Below are 25,738 nucleotides of genomic sequence, written 5' to 3' on the forward strand. Positions count from 1 at the left end.
GATGATGGTGATAGTCTCTCAGTTTTAAATGTGAGGATGCCAGGACTTCAAGGAATACTTATTTTATTTTTTTATGGAGGAACTTAAAACAATTATTATTATTTTTAACTAATCTCTACACCCATCATGGGGCTTGAACCTATAACTCTGAGATCAAGAGTCACACACTCCATGGACTGAGCCAGCCAGGCACCCCAAGGAATACTTACTTTATTTTTTCTTAAGACTTTATTTATTTGAGAGAGTGAGCACATGAGAGAGAGAGCACACATGAGCAGGGGGAGGGGCAGAGGCAGAGGGAGAAGCAGGCTCCCCACTGAGCATGGAGCCCAACATGAGGCTCGATTCCAATCTTGAGATCATGACTTGAGCCAAAGGCAGACACTTAACCAACTGAACCACCCAGGGGCCCCAGGAATACTTACTTTAAAATCAAATAGCTAGTGAATGTCAGCTTTAAGATTTGATTATAGGTCTGATATCAAAGGCTATTCCCATCACCTATACCATTCATTCATTAATATGAGGTAGCAAGTATATGGGGGTATTATAGTGATTAGAGTGACTTTGCCTCAGAATTACTTTCGGGGCCTTAAAAAATTCCTGCACCCTGCCTCAGTCTTTCACTCCTTCACCAACGTACTTACTGATTACCTACTATATTAGCGTTCTCCAGAGAAACAGAACCAATAAGATACATATCACAAGATGAGCCCAGAGCATCATATAGTGCAAAAAAGTAAGGAAGCACTAAAAAAAATGAGGGTGAGAGAGAGGTGAGGGTATGTGAAAAGGATATAGGAGCCAGCCTGAAAGAGTCCCCAATGACCAGAGCTTGAACAATTTTAACAACAAATAACTGTAGCATTCTATTTTAACACAAGGATAAATCATTTCCTTGACTCCATACTGATATAAATAAATGATTGAATAAATAAATTGGGGGAGAAGAGAAATCTCCTTTGCAGAATAATTGTAAAAAATATATTTTTTATATATTATAATATATATATATATATGTATATATATATATATATATATATATATATTAGGGAGTATATTAGATACTCCCTTCTCCAAGAGGTGGGTATTAGTTCCCTTCTTGTTGAATGAGGGTTAGACTTAGTACCTGCTTCCAAAGAATAGAGTGTGGAAAAGGAAGAATAGTAATGTAGCAGTAATTACTCGAGTCTTGTTAACAGGAAATTTCAGGAGGAAAGTTGGTGTGGGAGACTACATCTTTTATAGCTTAAATCCTTTAATGTGATCTAAGTCGTTTAATTTAGGGTGTTTTATTTATATAATGAAGAAATCTAAGGCACCTGGGTTGTGTGGTTGGTTGAGAGACCGACTCTTGGTTTCCGCTCAGGTCATGATCTCAGGGTCATGAGATTGAGCTGTGCATTGGGCTCTGCACTCAGCAGAGTCCACTTGAGACTCTTTCTCCTCCTTCTGCCCCACCCCTTAAAATAAATAATCTTTAAAAAAATCTAGTTAAGTAACAAAAAGAATTAAAAATAGGAAAATAAGAACACCTGCCAGCCATTATTAGTGTTCAAAAGCTGGGAAGAGTGTCATCTAAAGATCAAAAACATTGAAGAATTTATGAAAAATGCAGTGCATATGGGATCAGGTTGATGGCAAAACCATACAGTGTGGAGAAATCTGGAACCCAATATGGACATAAAGGGGAAACAGTAGGAAAGTGAGTTTTCCCACTGCAATTCTGGAAAAATCCCAAAGCTCAGATACTTTGAAAAGTAGGAGAGGGTAGAGGTTGACTGTCTTAGTCTGTTCATCTGTTCAAGCTGCTCTAACAAAGTATAGACTGGGTGACTTGTAAACAAAAGACATTTATTTCTCACAGTTTTGGAGGCTGGAAGTCCAAATCATGGTGCCAGCATGGTTGGATTCTGGTGAAGGCCTTCTAGATTGTAGACTACCTACTTCATGCTGTACCCTAACATGGAACAGACAAGCTTTCCATGCCTTGTTTCATAAGGGCACTAATCCCATTCACGAGGACTTTGCTCTCACGACCTCAACATTTCCCAAAGGCCCTGCCTACTAATACCATCACCTTGGGGGTTAGGATTTCAACATATGAATTTTGGGGAGACACAAACTTTCAGACCATAGCAATGGTCAAAGGTAATTAATTAGTAGACTTCAGAACAACCATAGCAGGGCAATTAGAATACCTAATTACAGCGCCTACTCACAGGGCTAAGCTACTAGCACATATTTCTATGAATTGAGGGTATCTCCATCATGGACTTTAGGGGCAGAGAGAGAATCAGGGTTATACTTTAGAGAACTTCCAGTTTTCACTGTGAATGGTGCTCCTTTCTTCAGAAGGCACTCATCTAGTTGTTTACCTCATCCATCAATGAGTGATAATTTTGATAGCCAGAACTCTTTTTTTTTTTTAAGATTTTGTCTATTTATTTGACAGAGAGAGCTTGCACACAAGCAGAGCGAATGTCAGGCAGAGGGAGAGGGAGAAGCAGGCTCCCCTCAGAATAGGGGGCCCAATGCAGGATTCCATCCCAAGACCGTGGGATGGTGGCCTGAGCCGAAGGCAGATACTTAACTGACTGAGCCACCCATATGCTCACCCAGAACTCTTTTTTTTTTTAAGATTTTATTTATTTATTCATGAGAGACACAGAGAGAGAGGCAGAGACACAGGCAGAGGGAGAAACAAGCTCCATACAGGGAGCCCAACGTGGGACTCAATCCCGGGTCTCCAGGATCAAGCCCTGGGCTGAAAGTGGTGCCAAACTGCTGAGCCACCCGGGATGCCCATCAGCCAGAACTCTTAAACTCAGCGTGGACATTCATGGTAGAGAAGAGTAATTTTTACATGTATTAAAGTACTGATTCTTAGTAGTAGATACACATTAAAATCAAATAGGGAGCTTTCTTTAAAAAGATGACTTCTGTAGTGCATGCAGAATTGAGAACCACTGTGTTAGGGAAACCAGCTTCATCTGCCAATTCAGTTAACTGACTCTCACTAAATATTTAAGGAAAACCACTCTTTCATCAAGAAAAAGTGACTTTAAGCTGAACAGAAGGAGGAATTGACCTTTGAGAAAACAAATTGAATATAATAGACAAAAGATAACATTTTGTACAAAAATATCCTAAAAAGTTTGAGAGCATGTAATCTCCATAAAATAGCAATGAGTGCTCATTTCTCTAAGAAATGAGAACAAGAAAGTTTTTGGAAATTGGAAACATGTTTTCTGAAATAAAAACTTCGGTAGCAGGCTGAATAGCAGCATAGTTATAGTAGATGACTAATGAACTAGATAATGAAACCAAGGAGTTCTTCTAAAATATGGTACAAGAGGACAAAGAAGAAAATTATGAGCTATTGGACTTGCAAAATAATTCTAGGAGAACTAACCACTCTAGAGCTAAAATTCTACACAATTGTAGTAAGTGTCTGGCATGGGAGATGGGCAGTGGACAGTTGGTGGGTAACATAGAGTATGTTAAAACTTTTAGTGGGAGGGGAGGAGATCATACTGTTTTAATAGGAAGAAAATATATTTAAATTTTAATATTAAGATACTTTATCAATAAGCAGTTCCTTTTCTCTCAGCTTTATCCTCTCAGCTTTGCTTTTCTTTGTGTACACTTTCATCCTTAAACTGGCTTCTTTCTTTTGCAAGATGTCTGTATTTGAAATTATATGTTTTCTCTTTAAATTGGAAAGGGAAAGAGCATAGCTACCCACACCATCAAAGAAAAGTCCTGAAGTTTGTTATGTTTGGACCAATTTGAGACCAGTCACTGTGCCCAGAAAAAAAAAAGTCACTTGCCAAGACCTGCCAGCCACTACCACTGAAGCACAAGGGCTGATTTAGAGGTACATACGTAAGTGAAAATGGGGGAATTTCATGAAGTGGAGAGGAGAAAATACCAAATAAATGTCCACTGTAGTATGTTTCTCAAAATCGTTAGGGTGATTCATAAATCAAGCAGATAAAGTAGGAAAACAGGTATTGAGGAAAATAAAGTATGAGGCAAGGAAAAGTAAAAGAATGGTGGTGGGGAGAGAACAGAATATGACCATCAGGGACAATATTTACAATAAATATGACTGGAATAAATTCTCTCTCTTTTTTTTCCCCTTCTTTTTTTCAAAAAAGGCTCTTAGATGGTATAGAACCAAATCTCCAGCTGGGGTGACTTCAGACAAATATAAAACAAAATAATGCAGAAGTTTTAAAAAGAAATATGCATGCTCTGGGGGCAAATGTTGAGTAGAAGAAAATGCACAGTAATTCGTTATCAAAATTTATTCCAAAGAGCAAACATTGACTTTTAAAAATATTTAATATAACTTTTTACCTAAGGAGATAATAATACACACTCTTCTCAAATACTCATGTAACACTTAACAAAAATACATCACGTAAGAGGGCTGTAAAGAAACTCTCAAATTCTAAAAATTAGATACTTTTTGAAAAAAGTTTATTTAGGTAACCTCCACACCCAAACGTGGGGCTTGAACTCATTACCCTGAGATCAAGAACCGCATGCTCTACTGACTGACCAGCCAGGCACCCCTAAAAATTAGGTACTATTTATTGCCAATCATAATACAAGGGAACAGTTCACATACACACATATAAATTAACAAAGGTGGAGCCAAAAAAAGAAATACAACTACTTGGAAAACTTTATTTCAACTCAGGTTGAAGAGGATGTGAAAGTTGAAATTACAAGGAAGAAGAAGTCAAGATAAAAAGCAAATCACAGAAAAAAATATAAAGGATTCATAACATGTGAAAGGGTATTCAGTCTCACTAGTCATCAAGGAGATGAAAGATAAACAATAATAAGATATCTTGTTGCCCTTTGGACTGAGAAGAGCTCAAAAGATGTTGATTGCAGTCTTTTTTTCAGGATTGTCTTTAGTAGCAAAAATAATAAAAGAGGAAAAGGGAAAAAATGAGTATTGGTCAGTGGAGAACAGCTAAATAAAGTATGGCTCTGTGCTACATAACACTATGTACATATTAGAAAGAATAAGGTAAATTGATATTTACTTACCTAGAAAGATGTTTATATTTCTAACTGAAAATAAAGCATGTTTCAGAGTGACATATATGGAATGATTTCATTTTTATAAAAAATTTATGTGCATGTGATAATATCAAGAAAATTGGTATCAAATTGATTCCCAACTAGGAGAGTAAAACAGAATAGATGGTGGTGGGGACTTTAATTTCTTCCCCACAAAAAACGGATGTAGTTGGGGTAGTATTTACTTTTTTGTTTTTCAGTATAGTATTTTTTAAAATAATTTAAAATTTAGCTGAAACTACATACTATTTAGAAATTAATGACTATTCGGCGATTGACAAAATTGTACCTTGAGTAAATATTATAGTCTTAAATACATTTGTTAGAAAGACTGAAAAGTTAATTCATACTATAGAAGAGAAAATACATACATGTGGCAGAGGATTAAAATTCTATATAAGGATATACAGTAGGTTTTTCTCATGCCCTTTCCCTATTCCCCTTTTCAAAAAGAAATTCTGTGCATTTGTAACATATACATATATATTCTTCTCCCCATCCCAGAGGATAGGTATTATGTATAAGTTTATAGCTTTTTAAATAAAAAAATATATACATATAAATATATATGTATATGGGTGTGTGTGTATATATATGTATATTTATATATACTATATATAAAATATAGTTTGCTAGGGCTGCCATAAAATACCACAGACTGGGCAGCTTAAACAAGAAATGTTTTCTTGTAGCTCTGGAGGCTAGAAGTCCAAGATCAAGGTGTCAGCGGGTTTGATTTCTTCTGAGGCCTCTCCTCTTGACTTGTAGATGGGTGCCTTCTTGGAGTGAATGTCTTCACTGGGGCATTCCCATGTCTGTGTGGTCTGTGTTTTAATCTCCTTTTCTTTTTTTCTTTTTAAAAAGATTTTATTTATTTGAGAGAAAGCGTGAGCAAGAGAGAAAGCACACGAGTAGGGGCAGAAGGAGAGTGAGGGAGGAGCAGACCCCCCACTGAGCAGGGAGCCCGACTTGGGGCTCCATCTCAGGACCCTGAGATCATGACCTGGGCTGAAGACGGAAGCTCAACTGACTGAGCCACGAATGCACCCCTTAATCTCCTTTTCTTATAAGGACACTAGTCATACTAAATTAGGGTCCACTCTAATGACCCATTTTAATTTAATTACCTCTAATGACCCTATCTCCAGATGCAGTCACATTCCAGGGTACTAGGGTTTAGGACTTAAACATGAATTTAGGGGAGACACAATACAGCCCATTTTATAATTATACATATATACATACATTTTATTTATATTACACATATGTACATACATATATATTTAGATTGAATATTTAGACATTATGATTCAATCCAATTTATTTATTTAAAGATTTTATTTATTTATTCATGAGAGAGAGAGAAGCAGAGACTCGGGCAGAGGAAGAAGCAGGCTCCATGCAGGGAGCCTGACGTGGGACTTGATCTTGGGTCTCCAGAGGACCACACCCTGGGCTGAAGGCGGTGCTAAACCGCCGAGCCACCCGGGCTGCCCGATTCAATCTATTTTAGATTGAACCATCTGACATGTAGTTTCTAGAGGGAGAAAAGGTCAAATGTGGGCAATTTCAGATGATTCAAAATAATACTGTGACATATTTAATCATTCTTTTTAAAAAGATTTTATGTATTTATTAGAGAGAGAGTGTGGGGGGGGGGAGGTGGGGAGGAGCAGAGGGAGAAAATCTCAAGCTGACTCTGCTGAGTGCAGACCCCAGCCCAGGGGCTCAATCACATGACCCTGAGATCATGAACTGAACCAAAACCAAGAGTTGACGCTCAACCAAGTAAGCTACCTAGGCACCCCTCTTTATTTATTTAACAGTGAGGAGGGGCAGAGGGCGAGAGAGATTGACTCCCAAGCAGACTCCCAGCTGAGCGTGGAGCCTGATACAGAGTTTAATCTCACAACCCCAAGGTCATGATCTGAGCCAAAACCAAGGGTCAGCTGCCTAACTGCCACCTGAGTGCCCCTAATCATTCTCCTCCTAAAAAAAAAAAAAAAAAAAAAAAAATTCTTTTGATGAACTTTTGGGGTGTTTCCTTGTCCTTTGCTACTTGAAACAATTTTATAAAGAATGTCTTTGGGGTGCCTGGGTGGCTCAGTGGTTGATTGTCTGCCTTTGGCTCAGGGGATGATCCTGGGATCCTGGGCTCCCACAGGAAGCCTGCTTCTCTTGCTGCCTCTCTCTGTCTCTCATGATAAATAAATTTTAAAATCTTAAAAAACATATCCTTGAATAATGTCCCTTTGCACATACATGAATATGACTTATATAGTAAGTTTCTAGACATTGTTGCATCAGAGAGGTACATGTTTCTGCATCAGAGAGGTAACAGATATGGGTCCACAGTATGTCAGGAGGAGTTGATCTGGGTACTCTGCCACAGGCCTTCCATCAGCGGCAGGGTGACCTCAGCAGAAAGAGACTGGAGCCTTAAGGACAGAAGCAGATGCTGGGGGTTGGGGAGAGAATGTAAGAGATAGTATTGGGAGAAGCATTACCCACATCAAAGGAACCATATTGAAATATTCTCAATGGATTGTGACTAAAAATGACTACAGGACTTTTATTGTATAATTGTGATCAGTAAAGTCATGGGATCCACCCTAAATTTTACCCAAGGAGCAGGATCACCCCATAGAGATTTGTATTGGCAATGGAAGGTATTTTGTAGTTATTGCATTTTATGTGTCCTGCTCTTTTAGTGTTACAGTTACTAATATGTCCTGTACATACGTAATTGTTTGGACTTAATAGGTAAAATGTCTGGAATTAAACCACCAGACTGTTAAAAGCAGAGGGGTGTTCATACTTCATATACTTTGTGCTTTTAAAAATTTTTACAAAGAGCAAGGATTACTTTTACAACTGAATTTTTTAAAGATTATTTATTTTAGGAAGAAGTTGGGGAGGGAGAGATAATCTCAAGCAGACTCCCCTGCTGAGTGCAGAGCCTGATGTGGGGCTCGATCCCACAACCCCTATATTATCACCTGAGCCAAAGTCAAGAGTTGAACATTCAACTGACTGAGCCACTCGGCACCCCGAGTTTTTAAAACTTAATGCATGAAATCTAGATATAATTTCTTAGCCAGGAGTGTTTGTAGTTTGTATGGGTAAGAGCAAGAAAAGGATCTAACAAATTCCAAACTGTTTACAGTGGGTATTCCTGGAAAGCATGATTGTAGAGCAGAATAACTTTTCCATTTAACTTTATATATTTCTGTACTCTTTGAAATTTATTTATTTATTTATTTTTTATTTTAAAGATTTATTTAATCATGGGAGACACAGAGAGAGAGATCTCGGCAGAGACACAGGCAGAGGGAGAAGCAGGCTCCATGCAGGGAGCCTGATGTGGGACTTGATTCTGGGCATCCAGGATCACACCCTGGGCCGAAGGTGGTGCTAAACTGATGAGCCACCCTGGCTGCCCTTAAAATAATTTTTAAACAAATTGGTTGCTTGTATAGTTTGCAAATAAGCATTTAAAACCTTTGGCTTATTTCTTTTTCTTGAGGGACAGTTTGATTCAACTTCACAGTGAAAGCTCCAGGGGCAGGACTTTGTTCATTTCCTTTTCTTTTATATGTTGTAGTATCTCTGGGTTGGCATTTGGGAACCACCCTGACTAATTAAGCACCAAGCATGGATGGTGATACGAGTGACAGGAAGGAGCCAACAGATACTGTTAGAGGACGTAAGATGTCTGTAATGGCAGAAGAAATGAGGACTTCTGATAGCAGTTACACAAAGCAGAAGACAACATAGTACACTCATAAATTTATAAGTCCTCAACTACCCACCATGATGGAAAGCAGCTGCTGAAACCAAACAGAAAGGAAGGATTCTTTGGGCTCTAAAAAGCACCCTGTGCTATCTCTGAACTATATAACACAGATGTGCCAGATTTCATGATATAGTGAGTAGAATAGGTAGACCAGGTAGTAAGACATTCTAGGTAGAGGGTTCTTAACTTAAAATATGCTGAAGGTGGTAAATGCAAATAATAACTCATACAGCACAATACGGAAAGCAAAGATGCCTAAAGCATTAAATAAGAAATTAGAGCATATGTGTCCATAATGTCAAACATAAAAACTATAATCACAATTTTGTATATTTAATGACAGAAATGCTCACCTCAAGTAAAGTGTAGAATGCAAAATTGCTTATGGTCTAACATTTGTAAAAAATCAGTCTTATTCAGAAAAAAAATCCATCAGAAATATATAAGAACATCAGCAATAATTCTTGTGAATTCTGGTCAAGTGATGTGATTGAGAGTAGTTTCATTTTTTTCTTTATGTCTGGCTTTGTTTTCTAGGTATATGTTCTTTTTATTATAAGGAAAGTGTTAAAAACTGTTAAATAAGCAGTTATAGAGTATAAAATTATATTTATTTCAATTACATTAGGGATATAAATGGCTGTGACTCAGACCAGAGATTTAAGCTTTGTTATGTTATCATTTCCATGGGTCATGTTCTAGTTCAGTGGGTTAAGTCATTTTGATTGGAGAGAGCTAAGGATTTGCTAGAGATCTCAGATAAAGAAATAGAACACATTTAAAAACTGCCTATGTAAGCATTCCATAAAACATTATAAATAATTGTAAATACTTAAAAATACATTAAGCAACAATAACATGGAATTAAGTATAGCGGTTAAAAAGATTTCCCACAAACTATGGACAAATTATGTTTAAGCAATGTGCCAAAAAATGTTTTCAACTAAGACCTTTTAATTCTAATTTGAAAACTTGATGCTAAGAGTTAGATTTCTCTTCATTGTATCGAAGACAGAATTTAATCTTTACCACTAATTTGGTTCTTGGTGGAAAGAAAACACAATTTGCCCCTGAACAATTAGACCTATTTTAAAATGCTAGTACTTATTTTTGGTAGCTTCACATTTCCTCTGTAGTAGGAAAATTGGGGATGATTGGTAATGAGATAGAATTTTATACTGAAAACAATTAGATGTATAAATAGATTTTTTTAATTAAAAAATTTAAACCTTCATAAGTTCTGGGTTTTTTAAATTTAGGAAACAGAGACATGGAACTGTACAATGAGGAGGGGGCTGTCTTCAGTGGGGGATGAGAGCAGTTAAAAGTCCTGTCAGGAGAAAAATCACCCTGAATCCACTGATTCCTGCTATTCCATGCCATGAAAATAGATTGAAACTGGGCCTATGAATAGCGAATCCAGGCTGTGAGAATCTCAGATTCAGTAGTTTACACTCTGGGTGTTTCTGAGCTTCACATAATAAACTGATGAAAAAGATGAACGAGAATTTCAAATTACCCAAAGAGATTTGCATCAAACAGTTTCTTTTCCTTTTTAAACAGAATGATTGAGATACAATTCACATACCATAAAGTTTAAAGTGAAATTCATTGGTTTTTAGTATATTTGCAGAGTTGTAAAACCATCACTATAATCTAATTTTAAAACATCTCATCATCGCCAAAAGAACAAACACTTTCCCTATACTCCCAGACCCCTTAGCAGACATTCCTCATCTTCCTCAGCTCCTGGCAAACACTAATTTACTTTCAATCTCTATAAATTTTCATGTTCTAGAATTTAAAGTAGATGGGATCATACAATATGCAGTTTTCTGTGGTTGGCTTCCTTCACATTGCATGATGTTTTCAAAGTTCATCCATGCTGTAGAATGTATCAGTACTTCTTTCCTTTTTATTGTTGAGTTATATTCTGTTGTGTGAATATATCACAATTTATTTATCCCTTCATCAGTTCATATGCATTTGGATTTTCTCTTTCTCGAGATGACGAATATTCCTGCATGAATCTTCATGTACAAGTTTTTGTATGTGAACAATTGTTTTCAGTTATCTTGATAATATCTAGGAGTAGAAATGCTTGGTCATATGGTAACTATGTGTAATATTTTGAGGAACTGCCAAATTGTTCCATAGTGGCGGTACCACTTTTTAATCCCACCAGCAATATATGAGAGCTCCAATTTCTCTACATTTTCACCAATACTTGTTATGGATTGTCATTTTTATTTTAGCCATCTTAGCAGATGTGAGGTCATATCTCACATGTTTGTTTTTTGTTTTTTAAGATTTTATTTATTTATTTGATAAAGAGAGCATGATCAGGGCAGAGTGGAGGGAGTGCAGAGGGAGAGGGAAAAGCAGACTCCCCACTGAGCAGGGAACCCCATGATAGGTTGGGCTCCACCCCAGGACCCTGAGATCATGACCTAAGCCAAAGGCAGATGCTTAACTGACTGAGCCACCCAGGTGCACAATACATGATTTTTATTTATATTTTCCTAATGGCTAATGTTACTGAACATCTTTTCATGTTTATTGGCCGTTTTTATATTTTCCTTGGAGAAACATCTATTCAGATTTTGTGCCCATTTTTAAATTGGGTTGCCTTTTTTTCTTTTTTAAGATTTTATTTATTTGAGAAAGTGAGCAAGCGAGAGAACATGAACAGGGGACAGAGCTGGGGGAGAAGCAGGCTCCCCACTGAGTAGGGAGCCTGATACAGGACTCAATCCTAGGACTCCAGGATCATGACCTGAGCCGAAGGGAGACACCCAACCAATGGAGCCATCCAGGCGCCCCAAATTGGGTTGTGGTTTTTTTTGGGGGGGGTTGTCTTTTAATTATTGACTTGTAAGAGTTCTTTACATAGCCTATATACAGTTTCCTTATTAGAGACCTGATTTGTCAATATTTTCTCCCATTCTATGGATTATTTTTTTCACTTTCTTGATGGTTCCTCTGAGCATGAAAAATCTTTAATTTTGAAATCTAATATATTTATTTTTTCTTGTGTTGTTGTGCTTTTGGTTTCATATCTAAGAGTTTTAAAGTGTTAGCTATTATGTTGAGCCATGATATGATTCTTTCTTTCTTTTTTTTTTTTTTTGATGATTCTTTCCAAGTTAATTTTTGCATGTGTTATAAGATAGGGATCTAACTTTATTCTCTTGCATGTGAATATCTCATTGCCCCCAGAATCATTTGTTGAAAACAAATGTTTGTTCCCCCATTGAATGGTTTTGGCATCCTTGTTGAAAACTACTTCGCCACAAATATAAGGGTTTATTTTTGGGCTCTTAATTCGATTCCATCGATCTGTGTGTCTTTCTTTATGCCAGTACCACACTATCTTGGTTACTGTAGATTTGTAGTAGTTTTTAAAATTGTGAACCCTCTTTTTTCTTTTCAGTTTTTCTAAATAGTGCCTGACAGTAGAATTCTATTTCAAAAATTTAACACCTGTCTAAAGCAGATTATTTGAATATTTTGTTTTATGAGAAAACTATAAATCAAGTTGCTTTTTATTTGCATATGGCCTCTGATTGAGGTTTTCTTTTCTGTGAGCAGGGACCTTATGAGAAAATAAGTTTTCTGGGCTAGATATTACCACTTATTGTTCAAGACAATAAGATATAAATTGAAACAGAAGGAATATAATAGTTGAAGACATGGTTTTGCTAAAATGTGTTTTGTGTTTTCTTTTCTTTTTTCTTTTTTTTTTGCTGCAGGGGGTAGAGGAGGTAGAGAAGCACTATGAAAATAGTTAAGGACTTAGTAGAGTCAGATAGTATTAAATTAGAATCCTGCCTCACCATTTAGCTGTGTGATGTGGACAAATTACTAAATTATTTCAATGCCACTTACCTTATAAATTAGTGAATATGAGATGAGGTTGTATATATAAAATAATTATATCATTATTTGTCTCAAAATAATTTTTAAAGTGTTTATGAACAGAGCATTGATTAAATCTGGAGATGTCAAACATTTTATATTTGTACCACAATTTTTTGCTTTCCCTTTTTTTTCCCTTTTTTATCTATATTTTTTATTAAGGTATAATTCATGTGTCACAAAACTCACTCTTTTATTTTTTTTTAAAGATTTTATTTATTTATTCATGATAGTCACACAGAGAGAGAGAGAGGCAGAGACACAGGCAGAGGGAGAAGCAGGCTCCATGCAGGGAGCCCGACGTGGGATTCGATCCTGGGTCTCCAGGATCGTGCCCCGTGCCAAAGGCAGGCACTAAACCGCTGCACCACCCAGGGATCCCAAACTCATTCTTTTAAAGCATATAATTCAGTGCTTTTGAGCACATTGACAAAGTTCTGCAGTCATCACAATCCAGTTCAAGAGCATCATCCCTAAAAGAAACTCCTACCCATTAGCCATCACCCTTTGTTCCCTCTCCCCACTCCTGACAACCACAAATCTACTTTCTGTCTCTATGGATTTGCTTCTGGGCATTTCATATAAATGGAATTATACAGTATGTGACCTTTTGTGTCAGGCTTCTTTCACTTAACATAATGTTTTCATGTGTTACCCAGGCTGAAGCATGTATCTGTACTTTATATCTTTGTATCGCTGCATAATATTCTCTTGTGTGGACATAGCACATTTTACATATCCATTCGTTATTCACATGGGCATTGGGCTTGTTTCAGTTCACTAGCTATTATGAGTATTGCTGCAACAAACATCTGTGTACAAGTTTTTGTGTGAAGTTTTTTTCAGTTCTTTTGGGTATATACCTAGGTGGCATCACTGGATCATAGAGTGATTCTGTGTTTTACCTAGTTGAGGAACTGCCAAACTGTTTTCCAAAATGATGATATCATTTTACATTCCCACCAGCAATCTGTGAGGTAAAAGTACACTTTTGAATATAAACATGTATTTTTGCCAGTTTTATTAAGGTATCATTGACAAATATTGTATATATTTAAGGTATACAGTGAGAAAACATCTGATATCTATTTATACATTATGAAATGATTACCACAGCTAAGCTAATTAATATCCATGCACTACTGGGTATTTACCCCAAAGATACAGGTGTTGTGAAATGATGGGACACCTGCACCCCAATGTTTATAGCAGCAATGATCACAATAGCCAAACTGTGGAAGGAGCCATGATGTTCTTCAACAGATGAATGTATAAAGAAGATGTGGTGTGTGTGTATATATATATATATATATATATACACAATGGAATATTCCTCAGCCATCAGAAAGGATGAATACCTACCATTTACTTCCACAGAACTGGAGGGTATTATGCTAAATGAAATAAGTTAGTCGGAGAAAGACAGTTACCGTATGGTTTCACTCATATGTGGAATATAATAGTGAAAGGGACCATAAGGGAAGGGGGGAAAACTGGGGAAGAATTACAGAGGAAGACAAACCATGAGAGACTCCTAACTCTGGGAAACAAACAAACGTTTGCAGAAGGGGAGGGGGGTGTGGGGAGTACGGTATTTGGGTGACAGACTTTAAGGAGGGCACATGATGAGATGAGCACTGTGTGTTATACTATATGTTGGCAAATTGATAAAAACAAAAAATAATTATAGTTTAAAAACCAAAAAATCAATAAATAAAATAATTATAGATTCAAAGTTACAAAAATGTTATGTACTATTGAATCCATGCACTAGTGATGTTCTTTTCCCTAGTAGTGACATATATCAAAACTAGGAAGTTGACATTTGTTAACCAAGTTTTAAATTTATCTTCTTTTAAATGATTTTTAAAATTCCCTGTGCTGCCCAATATGGTAACCGCTAGCTACATGTAACTATTTAATTTAAATTACTTAAAATTACATAAAATTAAAAGTTAATTCCATGGTCTCACTAGCCACATTTCAAGCATTTAATAATACCCATATGTGATCAACGGCAACCATATGGACAGCACAGATATAGAATATTTCCACTGCACAAAGTTCTTTTGGAAAGCCCTGATCTAGACTGTGTTCTTCCTAAGGGAAGACTTGCCTTTTTCATCTTTATAATTCCTAGACGGTGTGGGCATTCAATCCATACCTATGATTGAGTCTAGCCCTCTCCTCTGTTTTACATGTTAAGAAATTTGGGCCCTAAGTGGTGATAAATAAAATGATACCTAGCTTTTGAGTAGCAAATCTAGAGAGCTCATTTCCCTAATTCCAGGTTCACTGTTGTTCTCATGTGGATTCATTGGTTTGTGAGCTTATTGATTTGTATCAGTTTTAGAGGAACAGTATTAAAATAATGCACTTCTCAAACTTTATAGTCCAAAAAAATCAACTAGGAAGCTAGTTAGAACATCATATTTCTGGACTTGTCCTTCCTAAGATTCCAATTCACTAGGTCTAGGGTGGGGCATAGGAATCTATATTTTATTTTATTTTTTGGAATCTATATTTTAAACATATGCTTAGTCAGTACTGTGTGGTAGTAGCATAAGGAAGCTCAGAAAAGATACAAAAGAACAGAGAGCCTAGAAATGGAACTGCAGTAATAATACACATTTGATTTTTAATAAAGTAACCATTGAGGAAAGGAAATCCTTTCAACAAATGGTGTTGGGACAACTAATCCTATGGAAAAAAAATGAATTTTAGCCCCTACCTCCTGCCTTATATATTATGGATCATTGATCTAAATATGACAATATCATAAACCCTGTAGAAGCAATCATAGGAGAATATCTTGGGGATGAGTAAAGGTTTCTTAGGCCACAAAAGGAATCATCATAAATTAAAAATTAGTATAAGTTTTACTTCATCAAGAACTTTTGCTTGGGAATCCCTGGGTGGCTCAGTGGTTTAGCATCTGCCTTCGGCCCAGGGTGTGATCCTGGAGTCCTGGGATCAAGTCCCACATCAGGCTCCCTGCATGGAGCCTGCTTCTCCCACTGCCTGTGTCTCTGCCTCTCTCTCTGTCTTTCATGAATAACTAAATAAAATATTTAAAAAAAAAGAACTTTTGCTTACCAAAAGACACAATTAAGAAAATGCATAGGTATACCACATAATGGGAGAAAATATCTGCAAATTATATTTCAGACAAAGGACAAATATCCAGAAGATATAAGTACTCAGTATATATGAAGATTTTCTATAAGTCAATAATAAAAGGATAAACAATCCAATTTTAAAAACTGGCAAAAAGATATGAGCAGACAAAATAAGACCTACAAATGGTCTTGAGATGCACATTAAAAAAGTATTCAATATTAGCAGTCATGTAGGAAATGAAAATTGAACTATAATGAGATTCTACTATATAACGACCAGAATGGTTGAAATGAATAGGCAGGCAGACACAACCCAGTGTTGGAAGGATTTGGAGGAACCTGAACTCTTAATTTTGGGTGGGAGTGCAAAATGGTACTGTCACTCTGGGGAAAGTGTGACAAACCTTCTTATAGAAGTCTTTTTGAGGGGGCACCTGGGTGGCTCAGTTGGTTAAGCATCTGTCTTCAGCTCAAGTTATGATCTCGGTTCAGGGTCCTGGGATCGCGCCTTGCATCAGGCTCTCCACTCCGGGGCGAGCGAGTCTGCTTCTCCATCTCTCTTGCTCTCGCTCTCTTTCAAATAAATAAAATCTGCAGAAGTCTTTTTTGTGGAGATACTTTTTTTCTCTTGGGTAGATCCTTAGGAGTAGAACTGTAGGGTGTATAATAAGCATTTCCATTCCTAGATATTTACTCAACAGAAAGACTATATCCATGAAAAATGTTACACAAGAATGTTCATGGGTGGCCAAAACTTTATTCATAGTGGCCAAAACACAGCCCAGGTGTTCATCAACAGAAAAGTGAGTAAACAAACTGAACTATAAACTCCCACACAATTATACATTGAATCTCAGCAATAAAAAGGAACAAACTGCTGAATACATTTCAGAAACATTATGCTTAGTGAAAGCTTGACACAACAGAATCCTCAGTTAATGCATTATAAAGTTCAGTGCTGAAAAAAAATGAGAACACTGGTTGTCTTTGTGGGTGTAGGGGAAGGTATCCATTAGGTAATGTCATGAGAACTTACTCATGATGTAATGTTGAGAACTTACTCAGTGATGGTAATGTTCTGTACCTTGATAGGAGTTGGGCACACAGGTGTGTGCATTAGTCAGCACTCACTGAATGCTAACACTTAAGAATTGTGCATTTTACCATGTGTAAATTTTCCTGCAAGGGTCAAAAGCAGACTTTTAAAAGTTGTGATTTTGATGCAGTTGATCTCAGAACTATGCTTTGAGAACCGTTGGATTTAACTAAATTCAGCAACAATTCTTTCTTCCTATAAAAAACAGTAATTCATAGATTACTAATTAACATTTTGAAATTTTTCTTTAAAAATTCATGGTGGCACTTTAAATATTTTAAAATATTTTGTAGCAAGATTCGTATTTAATTATATAAATATTGTATTAAAAGTAACATTTCCTTATTTGGAGGTTAATGAATCCATGGACAAGGATGTATGACAATATTATATAGTTTATTATTTCAATAAGTGTTCTTTTTTAATGTGAGGAATGCAATTTTAATATCAGGAGTAATGTATGGAAACAATTGTGCATTGATAGATGTAATTGAATTGGTTAAAATGTGGTTTGAGATAGATCTTTATAGTGACATTGTGTAAACTGGCTGATAGACCTTTCAGGTAAATCCCTGCCTCCCACCTCCTCCCACCCCCATGCAATGAATATGTTTACTTATGTGATAGGCCTCTAGTATTACTTAATTTAAGATTCTAGATGTTAAGAAGATTGGAACTTCATGTATCTTAAATGGAACATGAAGCTACAAACTTTCAAAAGTGCTCCAGAGGAACAACTAGAACTGTGACACAAATGACCAAATGCTGACTCATGGCTATACAGGAAATCTGACCTTATGGGTTTATAGGTGAAATTATATGTTGTTCAGCTCTCTTGACACATCCCAAATAATACGCCCCCTCCCCCTGCCCGCCCACCCGCCCCCAGGATAGGCGATCAGTCAGATGCCTGAAATTCTACCAACTAAGGATACCTGCCTTTCTAAATTTTCCTGATAGGAATCTCCTGGGGGCATTCATTAAATTTCAGTCTCCTCCTTTAAAGATTAAAATACCTCCCTTAGTGACTGATTCAGTGGGTGGGGTGGGGGAAGGGCTGGCAATTTGTAGTTTTTAACTAGCACCTTGTTGAAAATACAGATTCCTGGGCCCTACCCAGCGCTTCTCCTTAGGGAAGAAGCCCCCAAATGCACTGTTTCAGAGCCTATAGAATGCACCAATCTAAAGGCTGTCTTCTAGTGCCCTCAGGGGAGACCCTTGAGTAAATTCTCAGTCACTATCACAACAGAAAAGAGGGAAGTAGGAAATTGAGGGAAGATAACTTTAGAATTGAGGGCAGAGCTTAGCGTATGACCCAGGTGGAGTAAAGTAAGAACTTGAGGGGCTGGGAGCATGTCTGAGAGAAAAGAATCTCCTGGGAACCATCCAATGTCTATAGGTACTTGCTGCCATTTTTTAGGGGGGTCGGGCACATGGGCAACCCACCGGAGAGTGACTTTTTATAGCAAGTACATTCATTAGCTTTCAAGTGGTAGGGAGAATTCAGGGTACTGTATGCTACTAAAAATCTGCATGCCATAGGTTGCCAGTCCTTGTTTTTATGTGGTGCTAATGGAAACCTAGCAACTATAAACATCCACTGATTTTTCTCTTGTGTAGTAAGAAGAAAACAGAACTTATAGACCATCTTCTGGCAGAAGATGATAGATTTGGATCAGAGACGGGAGGCGTTGGAAGCCAGGAATCAAAAGTGAAGAAATTCTGCAAGCCTTTGGGTGAGAAAGGTGACAGGGATTTCTTTATTGACTCATATATCCCATGTCGTCATTATGTGTTTATCTAATGTGAGTGTGTTGCTTATAGGCGGATGTGTGCCATCCCAGATGTTAGGGAGAAGGTGAAATAAGCTGCCGGCAGTGAGTCTTGAGTGCACACAGCCAGTACTTCTGTCATTAGCTTGTCAGCATTCACTTCTACTTATTTTCCAGGACCCTTCCTCCACCTTTCCAGGGCCAAAGCTACACCTGAAATACCTTCATTATTATTCATAGCTAACATTTGTTGAATTCTTTTTGCTGCTAGGCACCGTGCTGCTGTGCTCCCCCTTCATTTTTCATTCCTTTCTCAAAATAAGCCAATGGTCTAGATGCTTTGATTATGATCCATTTTGTAGACGAAACATCTGAGTATCTGAGGTTCCAAAGAGGCTATCTAGCTTGCCCAGAACCTCACAGCTAGGAAATGGCAGAACCAGATTTGAAACCCATGCTTTCTGTTTTTCTTTCTTTCTTTTATTTATTTTATTATTATTTTTTTTTTTAAAGAGAGAGCCTACATGCAGGTGCCTGCACACTAGAGTAGAGAGTGGGAAGAGGGGCAAAGGGATAGAGGATCCCAAGCAGGCTCCATGCCTAGTGAGGGACCTACATGGGCTCGATCCCACAACCCCCAGATCATGGCCTGAGCTGAAATCGAGAGCTGGACTCTTAACCACCAAGTCACCCCTCGACTCTTAACCACCAAGTCACCCCTAAGCTCATGCTTTCTTTCTTTTTTTTTTTTTTTTTAATTTATGATAGAGAGAGAGAGAGAGAGAGAGAGAGAGAGAGAGAGGCAGAGTCATAGGCAGAGGGAGAAGCAGGCTCCATGCACCGGGAGCCCGATGTGGGATTCGATCCCGGGTCTCCAGGATCGCGCCCTGGGCCAAAGGCAGGCACCAAACCGCTGCGCCACCCAGGGATCCCATGCTTTCTGACTTCTAATTCCACACTCCGAAAATGGGAAACTGCACTTGCACCTCCTTCAGTGTACCAGAACAGGTATCCCAACTGGACAGACCACTTTTAAAAGGCTGTCAGTCCCTGAGATCTAAAAGCATTCAGGTTTTCATTATGAAATTCTTGAAAATCAGAGAAGAGAAAGAAATCACCTATAATATTGTTGGCCTTACATAACTATGACTAATTTTTTCATGTATTTGCTTTCAGGCTTTGTTTGGCATATGAATATATTTCCCTATAATACGTATATTCTTTAGCATCCTGACATTTAATTTTTTTTCAATTTTTAAAAAATTTTTTAAAGATCTTATTCATTCACTCATGAAAGACATAGAGAGGCAGAGACATAGGCAGAGGGAGAAGCGGGCTCCATGTAGGAAGCCTGATGTGGAACTCCATCCCAGGACTCCAGGATCACGCCCTGAGCCAAAGGCAGATGCTTAACCACTGAGCCCCTCAGGCGTCCTGTATCCTGACATTTTATTTTTATTTTTATTTTTTTAATAATAAATTTATTTTTTACTGGTGTTCAATTTGCCAACATACTATCCTGACATTTTAAATACAAATAGAATTTTCATACTTCTACCCAGAGTTTAATGACTCCTGAAGGATAACATAAGACTTCTAGCAGTTTGAGAAAGGCTAGCAAACAAATGAATGGAGTGAGTGGCTGCTTCCATGCATAGACTATTACATGTTTGTGCGCCTGTCACTTTTGTTTTTTTCTGTGTTCAGAGAGGAGGACCATTGTTCTAGTTTAAATTCTGTAGAACACTTCAAACAGTATCATGAACAAAGAACATCCTCTGCCAACTCAAGTATGTTTTACGTGTCTTTCCAGGTCTTGCACAAATCCACACTGCCTTTAAACCTTTCTAGATTTTTAACTGCATAATGATCTTTTTCAATTCCAGTCTTCTCAAGCACTTTCTGGATACACCTCACATTTGACTTTCACCATGCTCTCCATCTGCTAGTTATGTTTTTTGTCCTGTTTTCTTATACTTTTTTTCTCTCCATGACAGCTAAGCCAGTGCCTTTTCATGATGTCACTTTTGTTTTTTAACATTTTGATATTCAAACCAACCTAGTATTAATCAATTTCTCTAACATATTAATATAACTTTAAACTTTCTGGTGGTCTTTCCATGCCTTGTAGGTTCCTATCACTGTAATCATGCCAGAAATGACAGAGAATGAGACTCCTACAAAAAAACAGCACAGGTATGTAGTCTTGTTCCCAAAATAATATAGTTTGGGCAAATAAGCAGAATGAATCCCTACTTTGCTAAATAGGTAATCCTTAGGGAACTTATATTTTGGTGCCTGGAAAACTATTACTCTTCAGAAATATGTGTGGATAAATAAATACAGATTTACAGAAAGGAGTATAGAGTTAAAATTTACCTGTCTTTAACTAGTTCTTTAATTACATTTTTCAAATAGTTAAAGTTTTTTCAATGATTAATTTACTTGCCCACCAATGATTTCTGGGTGTGGAAGAATAGAGAATTAGTTACTTCTAGAAATTGTAGATTCTAAATTTGTATCAATTTATCTGCAGTTAGGTTTTCACACCATAATATATATTAAGAAAATGTTTCTTCAGATGGTTTCTTGTTAATACCACAAATACAAATTCATAAAATTTATTTTTATGGTTCTCAAAATAAAAAGTGGTTAAAAATATATTCCCATAATTTTCATGTTCTTTTATTTGTACTTTCTGTTTCAGAAAGAAAAACCGGGAGACACACAATGCAGGTAGAAACAACAATTTAAATTTTATTTGATAGCACTTTTTGCACTCAAAATGAAGGCATACTGTAGTTGCTTGTAAGTTTCTATGTTACAAGCATAGAATCACGATTCATTATATTTTAGGAAAATGTTCCTTACTATTTTTGTTCCTTTATTGTTTAATTGACATAACGCCCCTCAAGTCTCATGAAGATGGCCTCCTTCTTTACTATCTTCTGATTCATTGTCTATTTAGATAAATTAAAGATTAATATGCCCCTGGAACTAGTGTTTTAAGTGATTTCACTCACTGAAGAACTCCAGTTCTACCTCTTCCAAATGGAACAAAGAGTATGTGTCTTTGCAGAAATTCCAGAGGTGGCTGGTTGCCTAGAGGAATAAGGGAGAGATGAGCAGGCTGTAGATATTAAAGGTCCTTGAACTGTCAACAGTCTTTTTTTTTTTTTAAGATTTTCTTTATTTATTCATGAGAGACATAGAGAGAGAGGCAGAGACATAGGCAGAGGGAGAAGCAGGCTCCCTGTTGAGAGCCTGATGTGGGACTGGATCCTAGGACCCTGGGATCATGACCTGAGTAGAAAGCAGACACTCAACCACTGAGCCATCCAAGTGTCCCGAAATGTGAACAGTCTTTTTTTTTTTTTAATTTTTATTTATTTATGATAGTCACAGAGAGAGAGAGAGAGGCAGAGACGCAGGCAGAGGGAGAAGCAGGCTCCATGCACCGGAAGCCCGACGTGGGATTCGATCCCGGGTCTCCAGGATCGCGCCCCGGGCCAAAGGCAGGCGCCAAACCGCTGCGCCACCCAGGGATCCCAATGTGAACAGTCTTAAATGAAGTTGTGGAGTCCTCAATTATAGGAAAAAATGTAGAAAAGAAAGATTTGATTTTATGTTAGATATCAAATTTATTGGCCAAAGCTGGATAAACATAGAAGTAGTTGTGCATACTTTTACATTTGGTACATTTTAAAACATTTTATTTTTCAGGGGCTACAGTCCAGATCTAAAACAAAATATTTTAGAAGTTAATATCTATTACTCTATAAATGATATCTTTCTTTCCTTAAGGAAAGGTCCCTGGGGAATTTTTGTCTATGGAAAGAGGTGGTGAACACTGTTGGAATTATTGCTGCTCCCCAAAATGGGAATTTCCTGCTTTTGAATTCCCCTTTATCACTGTGGGTAGAGTCTTAATGTTGTTTTTTTTTTTTTTTTCCACCTCCACACATTTAAAATCCACTCTTAGATAAGAGCAAATACTATTGTTAGAGAATTCAGAAGAAAAGTGAGTTATACTTTATTGCTTTGCTGTCTTTTGGCCAAATGAATTTAATCTTTCTTGGCCATAGAAGCTAAATATTTTTATTGGAGTCAACTCAGATGGTGTCATAAATATGTCCTGATAGAAATTTATTTTGAGAGAGTAATTAGATGTCATTGAAAAGCTATCTTTACTGCTAGACTATGAAGCAAAAAGTATGTATTTTACAAAACAAGGCCTGCCTATGGTCAATATGTAAGATCATCCTCTTAGAATTACTGGCATCTTGTAAGAAAGGAAGGTTTCAGAACCTATCTGAGAGAAAACAACCAAGACTATAATGTTTCTACTTATAGTGTCTTATTGAAATTATTTAGATCATCTTGTACTCTCTTGACCCTTCCGTATGATCTTTCAAGTCTTAGCATGTAAACCCAGAATACTTGGTTAATTTGATTAAGATGTTGTCAGTTGCTCAGTTTCTTAGATGAGAAAAATCCTATGTGGCCAAAATGAATAGACAAAGCTCTGTAGAAATTTTGAGGCATAACTAATAGCTATTAGTTCTATTTGAAAAATGCCTTCTAATCATCTTGAACAGTGTTTTAAGGTTCTGGAATCTAACTAAGTAGGTCTCACTTGCTCATGTAAAAAGGCAACTGCTTAGTAACTTATCCTGTAATGGGTTCTCAAATTTTAGTTATCACTAAAGTATTAGAGTAAAATCTCTAGTAATTACTTGAGACACAATAATGGCTTAACAGTAATGTCATGTTAGCAACTTCTGTTTATAATTTTAACTTAATTATTATAGATCACGTTTTTAAAATGCTAATAAAAGTATCGCTTATGTCAATTCCTATAGTACTAGACTTAAAATATGACATTCTTAGAAATCTAATTGTAGTTATTTGTCTTCAGTAGAAACTGTTTGATAAAATTTTGTTAGAGATTTCTTTACCTAAAATTTCTTTACTCAAGTTAAAAAACGAACTTTGGCAGTGGTATCATGAGGTTTGATAAATAGATTTTCTCCCCTATCTAGTGGAGAGGCATAGAAAGAAGAAAATCAATGCTGGAATAAACAGGATAGGAGAGCTGATCCCATGTTCCCCTGCCCTGAAGCAGGTAAGAAGTCCACTCATATTTTCATTCATTACTTGTGAACAGATAACTCCCCAAGTTTTTTCTTTGCTGAGAGTGATTACTTTTGTTTCCTTTCCTTTATGGTATATAGTTAACTACATGCCCCACATACATGCTGGTATATAGTTAATAATTGCTTCAATGTTTTTTGTTTGCTTAATTTTCTATATATCTATTTTTAATTTTTCCCACACTTATAGCAGTCTTCTAGTAGAGCATTCTACATGATCAAATGGATCATATAATTTCTAGATCTTTAAGGTCTTGAATTTTTCAGTCCCATGATTACATTTATTTATGTGCTATTGTGTTTACCAGGCATTTCTTTTATTTTTTGTCAATCATATTTTTCATCTTTAAATTCTTACCTTGAATCTTCTAAAGATCTCTATTTCATCCTCTGTGCCCTATCAACCTCCAGTGGTACATAAATCTCGGCTTATTAAAGATAACAGTTTTCCCTCAAGAAGATAGCTTTTGTTTTCTTCTTATAATGAGGATAAAATGTGCTCACTGAAAACAAAACAAAACAAAATGGAAACAATATGGAAGGCATAAAAAAGTTTGAAAAATAAATTGACATTCTACTCCCAAGTCATAACTACTATTAAAATGTTGTAAAAAAAATAAATTAAAAAAATAAAATGTTGTTACACATCTCTTCAGACATTGCTATATGTATATATATGTATGTATGTATATATATATGCATGTGTATATATATTTGTAAAGCAATGAATATATATTTATGTGAATACATATATATATACACACACACACAAAAATACACACACACAAAGTGCTGTTTTATGTTCTTTTGAAATATTTTATTTATTTATTCATAAAGACACAGAGAAAAAGAGGCAGAGACATAGGCAGAGGGAGAAGCAGGCTCCATGAAGGGAGCCCAATGTGGGATTCGATCCCGGGACTCCAGCATCACACCCTGAGCCAAAGGCAGACATTCAACCACTGAGCCACCCACGCATCCCCCAAGTGGTGTTTTATAACCTGTCTTGTCATTTTCACTTACTGGTATATAGTACATCACTTTTAGTTATGGATAGCTTTCCTCATAAGATTACCTTTCTTTTTGATGGTTATATAGTTTTTCATTGTAATGGGATATCATAATTTGTGTTAGCCTTTTGTGTGTGTGTGTGTGTGTTAGCCTTTTTCAGTTAATTTTTAATTAAATTAATATATGTGAAAATTAATATATAAACATAACAGCACTAAAAAACTTAAAATGACAATTAGTGTCTGACCAGCTTGCTTCCCAAGTCCAGTACAGCAACTTAAAAGCATCCATTCTCAGCTGCTTCTTCAGGTATTCACTTTTATATTTTCAAATAATATGCTTATATTACTATATCTTCATTTTTCTATTTTAGATTTTATCTATGGACTTCCTATTATGCTTTTCCCCTTTGCTTCCCTAGTCTTATCCTCCCAATATAATTCTACCCCAACTTTTAATTAAATCAGTATTCAGTTTTTATGTTTTTAAGACTGAAAATATTGTGTGTGGTAGGCCAAGGAGTACTATTATTATGTGTTATGTTTTTTGGGTTAATAATTGCCTTGTTATTTTCATTTGCTTATCATATACCTATCTTGTTATTTATTTCTTTATTTAAATTTTTAAAATTTATTTTTTATTTTTAAGTAAGCTCTTTATCTAGCGTGGGGCTTGAACTCACAACCCTGAGATCAAGAGTCCCATGCTCTACTGACTGAGCGGTCCAGGAACCTCTCTATCTATCTTTAGTTCTTTCCACACTTTCAATA

General features: G+C 36.5%; 1 protein-coding gene across 5 annotated transcripts in view; it reads left to right on the forward strand.

The window, feature by feature from the left end:
• USF3 (upstream transcription factor family member 3) overlaps positions 1-25,738 on the forward strand; it is a 50,651-nt gene that overhangs the window by 7,733 nt on the left and 17,180 nt on the right. The window contains exons 1-6 of one of the 5 annotated variants that reach the window (XM_055316455.1): positions 2,731-2,845; positions 3,728-3,880; positions 18,653-18,777; positions 20,936-21,000; positions 21,512-21,540; positions 23,847-23,929. In XM_055316455.1, coding sequence (XP_055172430.1) covers positions 20,954-21,000; positions 21,512-21,540; positions 23,847-23,929 — 159 coding nt within the window. In that variant the 5' untranslated portion in view covers positions 2,731-2,845; positions 3,728-3,880; positions 18,653-18,777; positions 20,936-20,953. Of the gene's footprint in view, positions 1-2,730; positions 2,846-3,514; positions 3,889-18,652; positions 18,778-20,935; positions 21,001-21,511; positions 21,541-23,846; positions 23,930-25,738 lie in introns of those variants that run through there. The other 4 variants (XM_055316456.1, XM_055316457.1, XM_055316454.1 and 1 more) reach the window with 4 other exon arrangements.

This window comes from Nyctereutes procyonoides, unplaced genomic scaffold (assembly GCF_905146905.1).
Source record: "Nyctereutes procyonoides isolate TBG_1078 unplaced genomic scaffold, NYPRO_anot_genome, whole genome shotgun sequence".
NCBI classification, from domain to species: domain Eukaryota; kingdom Metazoa; phylum Chordata; class Mammalia; order Carnivora; family Canidae; genus Nyctereutes; species Nyctereutes procyonoides.